General features: G+C 35.2%; 1 protein-coding gene across 10 annotated transcripts in view; it reads right to left on the reverse strand.

Annotated features, from left to right (window-relative positions):
* Window positions 1–20,301, reverse strand: part of UTRN (utrophin) — a 620,052-nt gene that overhangs the window by 127,516 nt on the left and 472,235 nt on the right. For all 10 annotated transcript variants that reach the window (XM_027850670.1, XM_027850661.1, XM_027850663.1 and 7 more), the window contains 4 exons: window positions 13,192–13,460; window positions 7,108–7,254; window positions 4,329–4,407; window positions 311–371 (listed from right to left, as the gene is read on the reverse strand). In XM_027850670.1, the coding sequence (XP_027706471.1) occupies window positions 311–371; window positions 4,329–4,407; window positions 7,108–7,254; window positions 13,192–13,460 (556 nt within the window). The remainder of the gene's footprint in view (window positions 1–310; window positions 372–4,328; window positions 4,408–7,107; window positions 7,255–13,191; window positions 13,461–20,301) is intronic.

The following is a 20,301-nucleotide window of genomic DNA, read 5'->3' on the forward strand; positions in this document are numbered from 1 at the left end:
ATACCAAAAGAAATAATGTATATGAAGCACTTGGCAATCTTCAAAATACTATATATCTTACTATAATTATTATCATACTTAATATTGTTGTGATAGCAAGATGGCCTCTACATTACATACAGGTAAAATTTGAAATCATAACTTTTTTTTCCCTGGGAGATGTGGAATTTTACTCATAAAAAAAAAGATCTTTGACACAATGAAAGAGAATGCTCATTGTGCTGTTTACACTCATTCTTTCACATTTTTAGAAATCTGCTTTCCTTAAGATGGAACAACTAATTATGTTGGTTACAGTGAGGCAACTTACTTAACGTAGTACGGTGCTGTGGTTTGTGCTACAGACCTCTGCCATGGAAGCCGGACAGAAACTGAGGAAACAAAGGAAGACAATATAAATATTCAACCTAAAAACTTGGCACATCACTCAAAGCAACTGAATCTGGATTTTATATCAAATATGAAGGCCTCCAATTTACTTGTCAGGTTTATCTAATTGTAAAAATCAGCTAGATTAAACCATGATACAAAGTTATGTTGTCAAAGATTTATTTGAGGCAAAGCAAAAAACAATAAAATATTCATTCTTTGTTACCCCAAGAAGGGTAGACATGATACAACTAGCTGAAAGAAGACTGAAAAAAATTTCTGGTCTCCACCATTAAAAAAAGAGTGGTGTTGTATGTTTTTAGAAATTATGATGAAACATGTTTTCCCCAGCATATGCAAAGTAATGAGGAAATTAAAACCAACTATGTCTTTGTGAGAAATATCCAGGGAGTAAAAAGCAGCAGATTTTTGTGCTCTAATATTTCAGACTGCCTATATTATTTATTTGACTACACGTGAGCTTAAGGAGGTCAGGATTATTTTGGCAATCGGAGGCATCTGACAAATTCTATAATGTGGGAAATTAAAAAGCACTAAGGTCATACTCTAATGCCCCATCATGGTGGGGAGGTGACTCTGGGTTCTTCAAGGATATGCCTGTAAACTCTGACCTCAAATTGAAAAAGCTCTGAGTATTTCCCCAGTGATGTGCCAGCCCTCTGTCTATCATCAGAGGAATAGCCTCGTTATGTGCAAGGAAGATCATTAGCTGGTAGGCAAAAGGGAGTTGTTTTGGCCACAAAAACTCTCAAAAACCACCTAATGAGTTCTAGCAGGGTATATTGTCTGCATTAAAGTACTCATACCAATGAAATTATAGATCTTAAAAATATTAAAATATGAAATTGAAAAGTAAAAATTAAACAGAAATTAACTGGGTGATCACTGAAAACTGAAGCAATTAATTAGCTCTATAAAGTCTCAAAACAGTTTTAAATGAAATATCAAGAAATCATAACCTCATAACTTATATTATGGTTTAATTTATCTGAGGGGCAGCTAAGTGCAAAGTACATAGAGTACTGGGCCTGGAGACAGGAAGACCTGAGTTTAAACCCAGTCTCAGACACTTACTAGCTGTGTGACCTTGGGCAAGTCACCCAACCAGTTTGCCTAAAAAAGTCCTTCTGGATCACTGTTTTGTTGTGGCGTAGGGGCCTACATAGCTCAATGAAATTCTGAAATATGCTGACCAGATCACAGTGTAGAGCTTTGACCAAAAAAAAAAAAGTGATCCACTGCAGAAGGAAATGGCAAACCACTCCAATATCTTTGCCAAGAAAACTCCACAGAAAAAATAGTCCATGGAGTCACAGAGTCAAACACACAGTGAATGAATGGACGACAATCCTAGTCTTAATCTTAGTCTGCCACATTTTTTTGAAGTATATAATTGATTATTGCTTTGCTTAGCCTAGTTTTGACAACATGTTGTGTATCTTTGTACTTCAAGTAATTTTAAGGAGGAAAGAGAATATTAAGTGATAGTTAAATATTGTCTTGAAAACACCATTTCATTAAAATTCCATCTGATACTTGAAAAAAGCTCTTACCAATGATACCACTACTATGTCCACCAAATTTTTCTGACCTCTATATTATAAATATTTGTCTATAATAAGCATGGTGACAATTTCCTTCTTCAGCAATTAACTTTACTAAGAAAAATAAACCAAAAAGGGAACAGAAAGCAAGAATATAGCATATAAAATTACTCATATGGCCAGCCAACTGATTTCTTTTTGGCACAAGACTAATGGGTTAGTATTAATTCTATGGCCTAACCAAATAGGTCTTTTACATAATCCATGGCTCAAGTCCAAATGATAAGGCAGCTAAAGATTGGAAGCAGCAGGGGAAATCAATTAGTAAATTAATTAAGGTCCTATTTATACTCCTTTTTCAACTTTAATTATTTGTTTGAATGAACTAACCTCCTTAGCCTCTATTAGTATCACTAGTTTCAGGCAGTAAAAGATGATGAGCTGAATTTTTACAAGGAAATGTGAATTTCATATTCCCTTATTACACCTGAAATCTAGATTCGCTTTTTGTTTTTGCAAATGATAGCTGGATCAAAGCTTAGAGTCTCATTCAAGCTAATAAATAATTTAATGGAACCATAACCCTGACCCTGGATACATGTTAGTCTATTATTTATAATTAAAAATTAAGCAGAAAATATATTCAATTTTGGAATATTGTTAAATTTTATTTAAATATTAGATTATTTTGAGATTATGGAAATACTCAGTAAAAATGTAAACTAATTACAACAAAAATTAGCATGTGATTTTCTCCACCAAGTAACAAGAGTAAATTTAGAAAATTATCTTGGTACTCAGGCAAACAATATATGTCATAATCCTCATATAAGCTAGCTCAGCAACAACTGTAGATGACAGAAGGTTATGGTAAAAGAGCACAAGCAGAAAATTATTAACAATTATATATTAAAAGGTAATTTACTAATGACCATGCTAGATCAACAAACTAGGGAAAATTCAAATAAAGGAAATCATAATGATGAGAACTATTTAAGTTAAAGAAAAGGGTAGAACCTAGACTATAAGCGAAAAATACTGAATTCTAATTAATGATAAAAGTTCAAAAATAAATATTGATGTCATACAGAATATAATCTATTTTAGTCTAAATTTGTTTTAAAAATCATGAAAAGGCAAGAAACAAATGAAGTCACAACTATATTTATTCCAAGAGATTTTCATAACATGGCAGCAGGCCATGCCAAAAGTTTGACACTTTACTTAATGAGACCTGAATTACACAGATTATTTCTAAGGTGTGTTTGTCAGTTTGCCATTTTTCTAAATGTATTGATAGTAATGTGCGGGCTTTTCAAAGGTATGGGAGGTTCATTTTTTTATACCCCAATTCCCAGTATATGCCTGTACAGTACCTAATACATAATAAACAACAATAAGTGATTGTTGAATTGAATCAGAAGAAAGTTATCACATATACTGACCTCTAAATTTTCTCTTCTCTTAGCTGAATATGTCCAATTCTTCCATTCTTGATGGGAAAGTTTTGGTTTTTTTTACATAGGGATTAGTATAGGTTTCAATTATACTTCTGAAATCATGCTAACATGTAACTTTGAATCGTATGATCGATTATATAATAACTAATAACAACTATTTTAAAGAAGAAAAGATAGAACAGGAAAATTATTTTTTATGTGGCAAAGTTCATATTGGTGAGTTTTGGTCTCTGTGTATAAACTGCTAGATGAAAAAAAATATTCAGTGAGTATTGTGAGCTAATATAGCAGAGACACAAAATGAATGAGCATTTCTTAAGACCTTACTATGGCCTAAGCACTGTGGAAACAAATAGAAAAAGAAGACTGTCCCTATTTTCATTCCTACACTCAAAAGACTTCACAATATAAATGGGGAAAACAATACTGGAGGGTTCAGGGGCAGCAAGGATGGAAGGCGTAGAGGTGGCAAGGCCCAGGGATACTTAAGTTCCTTTAGAGAGTCTATCCCAGAGGTCAGGGACAATGGATAAAGGAGCAATCTTGGGGAAGGGATGAAGTAGACCTAAATATTGGAATCGAGCAAGAAGTAGACCTAAATATTGGAATCGAGCAAGGATTATGGATTCATTCTAGCAAGAATGAGGACACAAGGTCAGTCTTTAGGTAAGGAAAAATATGGCCCTGCTAAGAGTCAAATATCCTTCTTGGACTTTCCAGGCTCCATAAAGGGATTTTGGGGTAACCAGGAAAGGGGGGGGGGAGGAGAAGGGTACCTTGCTTAAAAGAAAGTTTAAAGCATAGCAAGTTAATTGTTTTGTTTTATACTGGATCCCTTAAACATTAACTCTTTTATTAAGGATTTAAGTATCTGCAGAAAAAGAAGAATTTAATAATAAAAACTTTGAGTTCAAGGATCTTTATTATTACTTACTAGCAAGAAATCGCTGAGAATATCGTACAAGACTTCTTTGGGCTTCCTGAAGCTTTTTAAGGCGGTTTTCTATTGAAACCTATATGGATCCATGCAAGAAAAACAAAAAAGTTAGTTTTGAAACAGAATTCTCTTTATTCCAAAGAAAATGAATGAAAACTATAGTCACAATCACTGATTTAAATATGACAATATAGGACAACTTGATGGTTCTACACACTGCCTCTATGACTTTACATGGGTACTGAGATGGACAAGTGACCCTTAAAAGAAGGAAATGAGGAAGTTAGTGAAAGCTGGAGCAGCAAAGGACTTTACAGGGTATATAGTTCGGCTCCCTCATTTTACAGATGAAGAAGCTGGAGCCTAGAGAAATTAAGTAACTCAGCAGCAGAAAGACTGCTGGTTACTGGCAGAGCTGTGACTAAAAGCCAAGTCTCCTGCCTTTTTATCAACTGTGCTTTCCACCTCACCATAGCTCCTGGGAGCAAGTGAAATGGCAGAGGTAAACAATTCTCTCCTCAAAAGAATTTCTTGTCTTTGTCTACATATCTATACTCAGCTGGTTCCATTTAGATCGTCAGTTTCACAGCTGCCTTTCTAAGAGGGAAGCATTTGAGAACATGTGTTCCCCTGACTTTTGATGAGTCAGGCTTGATCTTCCATGTCTAATTAAATTACATCATAGCTCGACACCATCTACACATTATTCATTATATTCAGAGAAACAAACAAATTTTTTTTAAAAAGCTGTTTCTGTAGTGTTAACAATATTGCCTCCCAGGTCAGATTTCTCTCTGCTATCCACCCAGCAGTTGACACCTGAGTTCCATAGCTTACCAATATTAGAGACAAGGAAGACAGAATATGTATTCTCTTTCAAAAATTACATATTCTCTGATTCCTTATCTTTGAAGATGAAAGGCAAAAGAAACAGACTGGGAAGTAAATCAAGTTGGACTGTAAGAATGTCTATCCAATGAAAACAAGTAAGAATTAGAAATAAAGACAAATTTTGTTTTCTGTATTTATTCACAAGGGAAGCATAGGTGGCAACTTATATATTTGTGTCTCACTACTCAAATCATTTCAGCACAAATTGAGTGTCATATGCTGCAAGAAACTGTCAAGCAGGTAAGAATGTCTGCACATATGCATCCTAGCTTTGTCAAATTTTCAAGTAAAATAAAAAAAATCCAAATACATGAAAATGTTTAATCAAAAATGTTTCTTAGGAAACATCAATTTTTAAATTTCATTTAGTTACAATTCTAAGCCTTAAAACGCAGTGTGAGGGGCAGCTAGGTAGCGAAGTGGATAGAGCACCAGCCCTGAAGGCAGGAGGACCTGAGTTCAAATCTGACCTCAGACCAAACACTTGACATTTACTAGCTGTGTGGCCCTGGGCAAGTCACTTAACCCCAATTGCCTAAAAATAAAAAAGTAAACAACAACAAAGAGAAAAATGAAACACAGTGTGACACACAAATACTACCTGCCCCTCAGTACTGACCTCGGCCTTCATGCAAGATTTTGGAAAAACCATGTTTATTTCTGCTACCTATGATCCACTGGAAATGAAGTAGTCAGCACACAAATGAATACTGGGTGGCAACATTCTTTTTTTTTTCTTTTTGGTGAGGCAATGAGGTTAAGTGACTCGCCCAGGGTCATACAGCTAGTAAGTGTCAAGTGTCTGAGGCTGGGTTTGTACTCAGGTCCTCCTGACTTCAAGGCCAGAGCTCTAGCCACTGTGCCACCTAGCTGCCCCAAATGTAACATTCTTTAACCTTGTGGTACACACATTTAATTTTTTTTAATAGGTAACATGGTGACAATCAGAAAGTCTTTTTTTCCTCAATATTTACTAAGGTAGAACAAGGTAGAATTGAGAAAGGTATCAAAATAAAGGAATCAGAAAGGCCAGGGCCAGGAGCAAGAGTGGGCTCTGGGTAGTTAGGCAGAAATGGGTTCCTTGGTCAAAATGTACAAATGGAGAGGCAGAAATAAAACAAGATGAAAAGAAAGTAAAATTTCTATTTCTGAAAAAAAAAAAACAGGAATAATGCAGGAAAAATTATTTCTTCATGAGCTAGTATAAATGAAATGTTTCAGCTTTCAAATGTTTCAATTATTGTCATCTGTTTTTGGGTAATTTACTTAAATATCATAAGAATTTAGCATCAAAAATAAAGCCTTATTAACAGGGATGAGTTAAGTACCTACATGACGTTACTGCTCAAGATGCTAAAAAGCACTCTATAACCTGGCCCACCCTGCCTTTCCAGTCTTCTGTACTTACTCCTTTTCACATACAGTAACACTCGTTCCCGGGCTGTTCCTTGCATAGGGTTCTCAACCCCCTGAAACTAGGCATTTTCACAAATGGCCCCCATGTCTAGAATTCTTTACTTGACTTCTAGGCTTCCCTCAAATCTCAGATAAAATCCCATTTTCTTAAAGACGCCTTTACTGGACTTTCCCTCTGAGATTATCTACAATTTATCAGGTAGGTGTGTGGGGGGGATAGGGGAGGGTATGTATGGAATTGTTTTTACCTTTCTTTGCATCGTCACCACCTAACACAGAGTCTGGCACACAGCAGAGGCTTCTTAAACATTTGTTGACTTGACAGATACTTCATTTCATAGTGAAATTATTAACCATGACAATTGGTAAAATAATGGAAAAAGGGAAAAAAAACTATTTGGGGCAGAAAAGGAGAAAGGGGGAAAATCCAAGGAATATTTCTCCAAAAGGAAAAGGAATGAAGTCATACCCGTAAATGTTTCCATCGCTTATTAAGATCATCTAGCTCCTGAGACATCTTTACAGATGGATGCAAGTCAAGAGAAGACAGCTGACTGGATAAATCATTCACTGTTTTAACTTTTAGGCTAATTGGTGCAATCTCTTCTTTAAATGTCTGGAATAAAAGAAAAAGGATTAAAACTATCTGAAAAGTAATGTCCCATCTCTATTACCCTGAAAAACAGCAAGGATAGTTAGAAGAGAAAAAATGTGGCGGTGATGAACTTTAAAAAAAAAAAAGACTTAGAAATATAACTCTGGTCAATGGGGCTGCTAATTCAATGATTAGACCTATATAATACATATTTAAAATAAAACTTTGATCAGATTCTACACCTTGAACATCACTATCATATCTACTCTTGGTTTCATTAATCTTCCTCCTTTTCTTTATAGTCTTCACAAGAGTTCTATTTCACAAAACTTCTACTTCACTAGAGTTTCTATTTACATCTACACTGTTTTCTTAATTAGAACTAACTGTCCTTAATTTAATGCACCAAATATTTTTGAACACCAACTATGAACAAAGTACTATGCAGGGCACTATGAAGTACTATATTTTGAGGTCCTTGAGGGCAGCGAACTATCTTTTGCCTCTTTTTATATACTAGCAATTAGCAAAATGCCAAGCACATAGTAGGGGCTTAACAAATGTTTATTTAGTGACTGAATAAAGATGAACTTCTGCTATCTTCAAAAGGTTTACAATGTAATAGGAGAAAAGTACAAAAATAATTCTAAGGGAGAATTGTGATAAGTGCTATTGGATTATAGAAAGATGAGAGATTGTTTCTATCTGGAGGGTAGGATATACTTCACTGAAGAAAATACAAAATTTATATTACTCTCTGTTGTTTTCTACTACTTGAACTGATTACAAATAGCAGTTCAGTTAGGTGGTAAATTAAAATAAATTTTTATGGGTTAGTATGGGAAGCCAATTATTATTTATGCCATTGTTATTATAGGAAAATGTGTTCTAAATTCCAAAGAAATAACATAATTAAGTATCTAGAATATAACCAATTTTCAAGTAGGAAACATCCCGTATTATATATGATACTTTATAACTAACAAGAGTCTTATATTTATCTAGTTGATTACTAGCAAGATTCTGTAAATAGCACAAAAATCTTCACATGAACAGAGATTTTCCCCTTTAAATACAGAAGTATCAGCACTACACGTAGAAGGGAGAAGAGCATCACCTTCAATAGCCTCGACTAGCTGCCACTAGAAATATGGTTCAAAGTGGATACTCCAAAATTCTTGCTGGAGCATACATGAGTAGCTAATGAATTATTAAAAGAATCATATAATTATACAATATAATATATACTATATTTTGTATTATATATTGTGTATTATATTCTATATGTGTATTGTAGATTTTATTATTATATATACACTATATAATATTCTATAATTACATAATTATATAATAGCTCTGATAGTTTGACATAGCAATTTACGCATACTGCAGGCAGACCGATGCTGGGGAAAAAAAATAAAAATATATATATATTTAAGGATCATTTAAGCCTATGGGAGTCAGTGATGGGTCATTGAATAAAAATGACTTCTTTATCCCTGAACTATTTTGGTTAAAATCTTAGCTTAAAGAAAACTTTCAACATTTCTTTCTGGAAGTAAGGATATGCCATAAATAATTTTCAAGGGAAAGCAACACGATATGGATTACATTTATTCAATTAAAATTTTTAAAGAAACCTAATTTAGATTAAAACCAATAAAACATTACTTCAAAAATTAAAATTGCTTTATTTGTAACTGAAGAGATGCATCAAACCATTCTGTATTTGTAGGCAGACAAAAGCAACTGCTTGCTGTGACACAGACTATTGCTAAATATTATTAAAACAAGTCAAAAGTGATTAGAAAAAATGTATTCTTTCCAAGGAATTCAGTTATCCCAGTTTCTCCTGAAATCCTCTGTGATCAGTAGCATTAGAAGAATAGACTACTCCTGGCAAGAGGAGCCTTTTGGCTTTCAGGTCTGCCTATAGACTGCCAATCACTTCCTGGGATGCCAGTTGTATACATGCATGTGTGCATGCATGTGTGTCTCGTGTTCAATAGCAAGAAAAAGTTAATAGACTTTAATTCTCCTATATGAAAATGCCATCAAGATATAACAAATGGTTTCTTAATACCAGAACAAAGAGCTGTTCCCGACAGCTTGTTTAGAGCTTGCTTAAACGTCAAACGTTAAAAAGAAGCTCTTCAAGGTGGTATACAAAGCCATAAAACTTTTGAAAAGGAGATGAAGATTCCCTTTTCCACATAACAAGTAACATTCCTCTTTCTTCAATGTCCCCTTTCCCAGCACAGCATTTCTGACAGTAGATGAAGGAAGAAATCTTTAAAGGTCTTTGTAAAATAGATGTACACATATAATGGCTTGTATTAACAAAGGTTCATATTTATAGGAAAAAAAAAATCTTAAGAGGATTTTATTTACTTTAGAAAAAAGTGGAACAACCATCTCCTGCAATACCAATCTCATAAACTTAAAATCCATTTCCAACTAGCTGTTAGTTGTAATTTTTTTTAAAGCTAAGAATCTATTGAAATTCTATAAAAATGCAAAAATTCTAAATCTGGTTTTAATTCTTGGACATTGAAAAATGTCCACAGAGAATAGGATTAATTCAAACAACAACCAAAGAAAGTGTTTTGAGCCATGAAAATAGGACTATTCTGAAAGTGAATCAGGGTTTCCAAATAAACTTTGCTCACACTCCTAATCATACAGGGATGGTAATATGAAAAAGCAAAACAGTAGATGTCTACATTTCCTATGCTAAATTTTTATTCAAAGTGCCTCATTTTTGAGTGGAAGCAACCCTCAGTTCCCAGAGACTGTGCCAAGGGAACAAAACTTAAGAAGGTTTTAACAAGTTAATGAGGCATTAACTTAGGGCCCAGTAATGAGCCAAGTCTTTGTCATCCAAGACCAGTCTAGCATAAGTTTGGAAATGCTCATGACCAGAAGATTCACCACTCCTATGCTCTAACTGACTAGGTTTTATCTCTCTAGGCCTGTCAATTCACCTCCTGGACCTTTCCTGACTTCTTTCATCTTAATTAAAACTTGGATAGCCTTTGTTTCATTCCCTAGTTAGCTAATCTAGTAACCTAATATGACATAAATTATTGATGACTAATTATGTATTCATTCTCACTCCCAAGAAACATTTTATGTTTTTAATAGTAAACTAAATACTACAGGCAATGCAGGAATTCCAAGTACCATTTAGAGGGTCAGAGTGAAAGATATATATTGGGACAGAGAAGCCTTTTCTAGTGGCTCCTAAATCACAACACTATCACTTACCCCACACCACAACTGTCTACTTAGTCTATAAAGAGAGTCTTTAATAGAATTTTAGGTAAAGTTTGCATGTCTTAAAACAGCAAACTCAAAAAAAAAAAAAGAGGGATTGGCCCCTGGGAAAGTTGTTCTGTCACCTCAGGATTAGAGTTGAGGAAGGATGATCAGCCAATTAGAGGTCTGCAAGACAGGTACCATTCCCATCTTCACTGACATAGCCAGTGGAGGGCTTATTTCAAACATAACTACACCTGTCTTTTTCACTCAACATTCTTACTCTATCTACTCCCTCTGGGAGGCAAGCTACTTACCTTTCCAACCTTTCCCTCTAGGCCAGGTATAAGCCTCTGGGAAATTACAACCTATACTAACCACTAGCTACTACCCAAAGCAGTTTTGTAGGTGCCATTAGGAAAATTCCAACCTAACTACCTGCCCCTTCCTCACCACCTCTTGGCACCCTTCAGAAACTGGGTTCTGTGCTACGCTAATAAGTGCCTCCCTCCTTTTCATTTGGGGGGTGGGGCAGGATAAATAGGAATGGATGGATTGTAGGCTGGTTCAGAAATACAATTACAATGTTGTTGTTGTTGTTGTTGATCTTTTGCTCTCTAAGAGGACCAATGATATCACGAAGTTTGATGTCTTGACTTTCACATGAATCGGATGTAAGTGAGGCAGAGCTGTACCAAGTCACTCTCTCCTCCAGAGTCATTGATATCCAGTGGCATGACAAAGGTCAAGACAACTGGAAATGGTCCAGTACGCAGTGGGTGACCTTGGCCTTTCTAAATTAGGTCTTTCCCAGGTCTCATTTTGTCTGAGGCCATGCCCATTCAGTGACTAAGGGCTGAGTAAGAGTTGAGACAACAGATGGCTCATTATACCATCACAATGATAACGATCTATATTTTCTTCAAAACCTAGTCTTCTTCTAAACTTTCCTATTACTACTGAGGTAACCACCAACCTTCTGGTTACTCAGATTTCTTCAAGTTCACTGTCATTTTTGACTCCTTGCTTTATTTCATCTCACATCAAAATCTAATCAGTTCCACCTCCTAGGTCACATAGTAGACAGAATTCTGGACCCAGAGCCAGGAAGACCTGAGTTCAAATCCCAGTCACAGACATTTACTAGCTGGGCAAGCCACTTAACCTCTATCTGTTGTAGTTGTAGTCTTATCTGTAAAATGAGGATTCCTTATCTGTAAAATAGGGAGGATAATAATAGCACCTATTTCCCAGGGTTGTTGTGAGATTCAATTGAAATAATACTTGCAAAGCATTTTGCAAACCTTAAATCATTATATAAATGCTAGCTATTATAATTATTTCTCACAACTGCCCCCACCCATATAGCCACCACTCTAGTTTAGGTCTGCATCACCTCTAACCTAGACCATTGCAATAGCTTCTTAATTAGTATTCCTGTCTCAAGTCTCTCCCCACTCCAATCCATCCTCATCATAGCTGTCAAAGGGATTTAGCTAAAGGCAGATTTGACTATGTTATACCCCTACTCATGCTTACCTAATGGCTCAACTCCGGGATCAAATATTATTTCATTTTTGTTTTTCATATTTATTTTTTATTTCTATTTTTGAGTAAGCTTTACAATACACATAATATAGTAGTTATGTATGTAATTTATAAATAAGCATTACAAATGTTACATACACATAAGTTACATACTATAAATGTATAAAATACATATATCATGATTAAATGATTTGAATTGTTTTAATGAGAGGTGAGTGATCAAAACATTTTAGAGACCACTACCCGAAGTAGCTGCCTTAGACATCTTGTTCTCCCTAATGAAGAAATATATTCAGGGTCATTAGGCCTTCTCTCTTCTCTTTTTTATTCAACCATTCAACATAATGAAAGTAAGAAGGTAGAGGTGGAAAAAGCCTAATTGTAGAGACCTTATTACAAAATAAAGTCATATATATTCTGAATCCTAACCCATTTGTACTATTTGTACTGTACTGCTGCAAATTTCACTCTTTTTTATTGGTTATTTTATGGATTTTCTTGGAATTTCTAATGTTTGTCCTAAATCATTAAAGTTCAAATCATTGCTCCTTGGCATTTGTACAATTCTCCTAAGAATTTTAGAGTCTACATCATTCCCTAATGACATTATTCTGCCAGGAAATGAAGGCAGAATTCTCATTCACTTTTGTACACTGCTTTTTGATTATACTTAATGTTTTCTGGGCATGTTCTAAGAAGGAAAAAGTCTGGAAAATTTTTTTTATTGTTGTTGTTGTTCAATCATTTCAATTGTGAGCCCGTTTGGGGTTTTCTTGGCAGAGAATATGGAGTGGTTTGCCATTTCCTTCTCTAGCTCATTTAACATATGAGGAACTGAGGCAAACATATTTAAGTGACTTGCTCAGGCTCTCCCAGCTAGTAAGTGTTTGAGATGTGATTTGAACTCAGGAAGATGAGTCTTCCTGATTTCTGATCTATTCACTGAACCATTTAGCTACCCAACAGTCCAGGAGCAACAGGAAATTCCCTATTTCTAAATCAAAACACCAAAACACCAAGCTTTCAAGGAGAGCTCTAAATTTTTTAACAGATTTTCTAACCAAGTCAAATAGTCACACAGTTAGACTGGAAGTAAAAAAGTGAGAAAAGACAATAACATCTAGATTACTATGGTACAACTAAGGCACTTACTGTGACGTTTTCTATGTCATCCAGCAAAAAGTCAATAAGTAATTCTCGTATAGGCTTCCAGCGATTCCGTACACCCTCAGCTTCTTTTAGGTCAGCATCTAAGTCATCCATGGCTCCTTGCAGATCACTTAGTTTCTCAAGTGCTTTGTTGACTTGTTTTTGCCAATCTTTAGTGGCTGCATTGAGGTTCTCCCACTTCTCTTTCACTTCTAAAGACTGTTTGCGCATGGCTTTAGCAATCTTCTGGGCTTTTTCTTCAGGAGTTGATTCTAAAATAGGGAAAGATTGCTTGTGCATTATATTGCTAGGGATATTGCTGATGATTGGACTGATTTACCCCAATACGTTAAGTCTGGGAATCAGGACCTCAGAGTTCAAATGAAAAATAGAGATCATCTAGCTTAAAATGAATCTTAAAAAACAAAATCCCTCTGGAACAACAAGCGTAATTCAGCTTTTGTTTCATGTCAAGTGAGAAAGAACTCAAGCTCTTGAAGGGGTCTAGTTCATCTCTGAACACCTTTAACAACTCACAAAAGTTTCCCTTATACCAAGTGGAAATTTACCTTTCTGCCTCTTGTACCTACTGGCCTCTTATGGCCAAGAACAAGTCTAATCTCTCATGTGAGCATGAGGGGAGAGGATTAGATGATCTCTAAGAAGTAGCTGCTGAAATAGAAATGACTTCCAATGGCATCTGCTTTCTTAGAGGGGCAGGAACAAATGGCAAGACCAAAAAGAATCTCCTTGATACTTCCTCTTCTAATCTGAACTCTGAGCTAAACTAAGAAGTGTTCTTCTTAGTGTGAGAAGATCATAGTGTAACTTAGATCATTAAGTTTTGGGCGGTCTATGATGACCTCAGAGGTTTAATATATTAAGTAAAAATATTTAGATGCTTAAAATGAATTCAATAGCCGATGTCAGGTTATTTTATTTGCATTTTTATTAATCTGTAAAATAAGGATAATATCACCTACCTGCTAGGGAAATTGTGAGAATCAAATGAGATACCATACGCAAAGCACTTTGAAAACCTTAACATGTTATATAATTGCTATTATTATTAGTACTAAATGATTAGTTAATACAGTTGCCAGCCTCTTCCACAATGGGACTCATAGTGCTTTAAAGGCATTTTAATACCCTTGGCATCTATCTAAAGTCAGATCCTTACTATAATCGCAATCTTTTGAAGAAAAACAAAACAGCTTTTGTTTCATTCTGGATTTTCCAGAAAATTGTAGATATAAACATATGCATGTTAGGCATGTTTATTGCCTAAGGCACAGCTAGTAGCACAAGTGTACAGCAAAACGTTAGGCACCTACACACCAAGTAAGAAATTATAAACTGATGAGCATGTGTTTTGAAAAGGAGTCTTTATCTCTTCAACAGAAGTAATGATAATAATTGCTTACATTTATATTGTGCATCATAGTTATAAAAGGCTCTCTATATACAATTTCATTTTATTATCACAGCAATTCTCAAATACAGATTCTCCAAATGTTAGTATTCCCATTTTACATATGAGGACAATGAGACTTAGAAAGATTAGGTGCCTTCAGTTAGCTCACACAATTAGTAGTAGATGGTACTAGTGGAACTCTAACTCAAGTCTTGTGATTCCAAGGTCACTGAGCTTTACATTATGCCACACTTAATTCCTGTTCAAGGCAATACAATGTGGCTATAATAATAATACTAATTGATAATAATAGAGCATTTTACATATATCATCTCATTTGAGTCTTACAATAACCTAGTAAGGTAGGTATCATTGCTTTCATTTTAAAGAAAAGGGAACTGAGGCTCAGAGGGTTTGAAAACCTTGCTCATAGTCACAGAACTATTAATTGTCAGAAGTGGACCTTGAATCCAGAACTTCTTGACCTTAAATACAACAGGGTTGTCTACTATGCTATTCTGCTGTGCCTGAGTCTTTACCATAGTCCCTAAAAAGCTACTGAATAATTAAATGAAAAATACCATGATGCAGATATAAATATACATATATAAATTAAAAGCAAATAAATATGCTGGAGAAATTCTGACCAGTGGGAGGAGTCAAGGTCAAGGTAGAGAGAACCAAGTATATTGAAGAAAATAAAATCTGTTTCTTTCAAAATCTCAATCTTTGAGAGTCAATCTTATGTTAAAAGTCATGTTGCTAAAATGCAAACCCTATCATCTTCCTTATACGATATTTATCAGATGAAAATCATTCTAGATGAGCTATAAAACTGTTTTAAATAGACCCCTGAGATATGGAGATAACTTTTACATCTCTTACACTTGTGTATGTTTATAATTCATCTTATTCTTTAAGAGATATTTTACATACTAATGTTTTTTTTTAACTAATGTAAAACTTCTGTGCTAAATTATGATGATCTTTCTCAGATTAAAAAACTCCTTTCCTGAATCGGTCATTAAGTAATCTGGCATTGAAATACATAGCTTCTTTGTAATGTTGACAAAACATTCTACACTGGCCATTACTCTTTTTGTCTTTGCTTGATATGATTTTTTTTTGTTCAAAAGGTTCTTTTTTATACAGTTTATTGCATTATCTCCACTCCAGCAGCTATTTAGACAGGGGGAAGGGAATCTACATTCAACTAAATCATCTGTTTACACAAAAGGAAAACTAATAATGGATTTAGAGAAAGTGACAGACAGATGGAACTAGAATTGCTGTTATAGTCTCATCAGGATAAGGAACTTTAGTCAAGAACACAAAAAAATTAGGTAAAATGCTTTTTAATGCTTTTTGAAATTTATAATAAGAAATAAGTCATTAAATATAAATTTTTAAAGACTGATCAATAGGATTATAAACTGAGGGCTAGAAAGGCCTTAAAACATCAACCAGTGACCAGGGGTGGGGAACCTGCCGCCTCGAGGAAACATGTGGCCTGGAGGTCACAGGTTCCCCACCCCTGATGGTCTAACACTATCCCTTTACAGATAGGCAATAAAAACAAATGGCAAAAAAATTAAATTATGAAAGAAACAAAGGTAAAGGATAACTCCATGTTTGAAACTTATGGGAAAAGTAATTATTATCTTTCCAAATGATATAACTCAAACTAAATTTTCTGTAAACATATTCCTAGATGACTTCTAAGTCCTTTAAGCAAGAATGAGAATCCTTCAATTCATGACTCTTGGCTGGATTTCTCTTCAGTTGCCCCTACCCAGAGACCAAATTAGGTCCCTTCTTTACTGAGATCCTGTGGCAAACTAATTCAGAATATCATAATCTTCCCACGTTTGAGCCTAAGGAGCAGTAGGAGTAGCTGAAGAACTGACATTTCATGGGTGATAACAATGAAGTCTAGGGTGAACAGCAAATTATGAATATTGCTAGCAAGCGCCAGCTTTAGAAGATCCAAATCTCCAACTGGAGGTCTCACAGGCACTAATCATGTCCTCAGTGAAACATGGTATCTTCCCCCTTAACTCATCCCTCTTCCAAACTTCCCAGTTTCTACTGTGGGAACTACCATCTTTCTAATCACTCAGATTTCTCAAGCTTAGAGCCATTCTTGACTCTCTGATCTCCTTCAACCCTCTCCCTCCCCACCCCATGTATAATCGGTTGCCATTGCACTACATCATGCAAAAGTTTATCAAAAATACTTTCCCTAACTTCCTGGTCAATTATTTTTCCAAAAACATTGTCCCACCCTTACCTTCTCTCCATTACCACCCAAGTTCAGGCCTGCATTACCTTTCAACTGGACTATTACAGGAGCTTCCCAATTGGACTCAATGTTCTTGGTTTCTTTCCTCTCTAATACAAGTTCCAAGAAGATGACAAAATAACCTTTATAAAACATATCATTTTCCTATTCAAAAGTATTCAGTGGCAGTCTATGGTCTCGAAGATTACCACCAAAAACAAAACAAAAAAACACACAACCCTCTGTTTGGAATTTAAAGTTCTTCAAGCTAATTCCAGTTTAGCTTTCTAGACTGATTTCATACTATTCTCATGTACTCACTCTATGTGTTCCAAAATTACCATGAAAACTATTCTCTAATATGTCTGCCTTCTCAACTTAAGTGTCACTTCCTCAGAGAAACTTTTCCTTATCCCTTTAGTTGCTAGTGTTTTCTCCATCCTCAAATTATCTTGGATGTTTTATTCATGTGAATGTTATTTCCTCTGAATTGAGGAATATAAGCTTCTTGAGAACAGTGGCTATTTTTTTTTTCATTTTGTTGTTGTATTCCCAGTGCCTAGCATAGCGCCTTAATTTATTAAGTATATAAGAAATTCTCGTTGAATCAATTCACTTTGTCCAACCTCTCATTTGATAGTCGAGAAAACTAAAACCCATGAAGGTTAAATAGATTTCTCAACATCACAGAGCTAGTTAGCAACAGATTTTGGACTATAATATTCTTTTCTTGACTCTCAGTTCAGTTCCATTGCACTTCCTTTCAGAAGATGAAATTGTTACTCTTCAGTATTTCTATTTTTTTCTGCCAACAGTGAATGCATCTTTATGTATTAATAACTAACATTTATATAGTTATCTAAGGCTTGCAAATTGCTTTGTATATATTATCACATTTGAGTCCAGCAACACTCTTGAGATATGTATTATCCAATTAGGGTTCTAAGAAGTTAAGTGGTTTGCCCAGGGTAATAGCTACTGTAGGAATGACAGGATATGAATCCAGATCTGTTATTCCAACACTATAGCCAGTGTCAAGTTGCTATTCAAATAAATAAATGACACTTTTCATATATCTATTTATTGTTGAGAAAACATATAGCATTCTATATAACATTCCCCTCCTATGGTTCATAGCAAGAGGAAGAAGTAACTTGTGTAGTTAACCAGCATATTCTCTTTAAAGGTTAATATCTTGCAAGTTGTATATTTAATTTTAGGTATGTTCAAGTTCCTCACGAATAATAATGGGAACAGGTATCAGGAGAGCTTACCCAAAATAACCTAGAATTTACTTTGCAGTTGTCTTGTATTTATTGGTATTCATGTCCCACCCCCCATAGAACATAGGAACCAAGCAAGAACAGAGATTGTTTCATTTTCTTTTCTTTTTTGTATCCCTAGTTACAAATCACAGTACCCAGCACAGAACAGACACTTAATAAATGCCTTTTGAGTGACTGAAGTGGCTTATCTACATATTTTTAAAACTCAGAAATGCTACTTTCCATTTCAGAAATGAGACTTCCAGACATGGGCTGAAAAAGACTCAGGAGAAAAGCTATCTGCCCTATATAATTCCTGCTGCCTCACTGATTGTGCAAAACAAATAAACAAAATAAACAAACAAAAAAAACCCACAAACAAAAACAAAACCTCTTCCCCCTAAAAATAATTGTTGACTGAGATAAGATTCCTCAAATGAGCAACTACAGTTTGACATTTTAAAATGTAATCTTGAAGTCTTTTAAAATGTGTAAGTAAGGAAGATAATAGGATTATACAGGGCATAGTACTCCCAAGTGTTGAGAATTCATAAATATGGTCAGGGATATAATAATTTATGACTTATGGGGAGAAGGGGACCTCAGGGACAATGTGAAGGAGGAGAGAGAGTAAAGAACTTATGAAAAATTTTTGAGGGAGAGACAACATGACAAAGAAAATACAGAAGAGGGAAATTAAGAGGCTACAGGAAGAGCGAAATGCTGACACTAAATATAAAAGAGATTGAAAAACCCAATATATGAGAAGATGGTGAGGAAGATTTATTCCTCAGAAAAGTTTTTTTGTTTTGTTTTGTTTTACCAAAAGCCAACAAAAGTAGACCAAAGCCCTAGACAGATCAAAAATCTTGCTGCTCTAGAGACCAAAAGGGAGTTAAAGAGGAACTACTCTTTCTTTGGGTTAGAGAGTGGAAGTAAGCTAGATATTTACAAATCTTAACCTTTAAGGTCAAGATCAAAGACAAGGATTTGGGGATTAAAAAAGAAAATGACAAGAAAGAGCATCTGGAACTACTTAAAACTTTTAACACTCTGTCAAGCTTAGTGAGAACTATATGTCTGATGATGTCACTCCTCTGGTCAATAAATTCTAGTGGCTTCTCACTATCTCTAGGATTAAACACACAATACAAGCTCTTCCACTTTGCATTTAAAGCCCATCAGCAACTCAGCATCAACCTAGATTTCCAGACCTCTTCCCCATTACTGCCATTACTCTACTCCGGTTCTTTGGATATTGCTTGGAGACACAAGGAGCATGTAGGTCATTTAATGGTTCTTTGCTCTACTCATGTGACTATCTATTTTCTTTTCTGGTCATATATTTCTCAGGTTCCATCCTCTACATAGCTTCTCCTATATAATTTCTGGTTGGTAATGTATAGCACTTTTCCACTGCCCTTTGGATGACCCCCAACTTTATATGTGCTGAGAAAGTAGTATTCCATGACTCTTGGCCATAGGCACAGATGCTTAGGGAGCACTGTGCAATTTCCCAAACACAATCTAGACTCCTCTTATTTCCTTTTCAATTCTAGGCTATCAATGGGCCATATATATATACTGCCTATGGACCAAAGTAATTAGATAAGCAAAAAATAGCATAGAAGGCTGAGAGTCACTTTATATTTTTCTTTTTCCCATGAATTATCATGTCAAAAAGATTCATCACTAAGTGGCACATTCAGAGATACAGCTCACCACGCTTACAGAAAATAGACAAGTTTGTTTTTGAGGACCATATTCAAAGTGCTCCTAGCTTACTAGAACCGGAACAACGCATGTGCAATGCTGGCATTGCCTTTAAAAACCCATGTTACCCTAACGCCATGATAAGGCATGGGAGTAGAGCTTTGAGGGAGGATTTTTTCATTCCAAATTTGGGAATGGTTGTGACTCAGGGAAAACATCACCATTTTAACCATGAGCTAGTAGATTCAAGAGGTACACCCAGAGTCTATGAAAACAAAGAGAAATCTACCCATTGGAATGTTTGGGGAACTTCTACTCTGTTTTTGAGCATCCTCAAATTTAATTCCACTAAGCCTTAGGGCAGGGGTAGGGAACCTTCTGCCTCTAGGTCACCCTGGGCCCTTTGACAGATTGAGTCAAGTTCCCCACCCCTGCTTTAA

The sequence above is a fragment of the Vombatus ursinus genome, unplaced genomic scaffold (genome assembly GCF_900497805.2).
Source record: "Vombatus ursinus unplaced genomic scaffold, bare-nosed wombat genome assembly UNPS02009132.1, whole genome shotgun sequence".
Taxonomy (NCBI): domain Eukaryota; kingdom Metazoa; phylum Chordata; class Mammalia; order Diprotodontia; family Vombatidae; genus Vombatus; species Vombatus ursinus.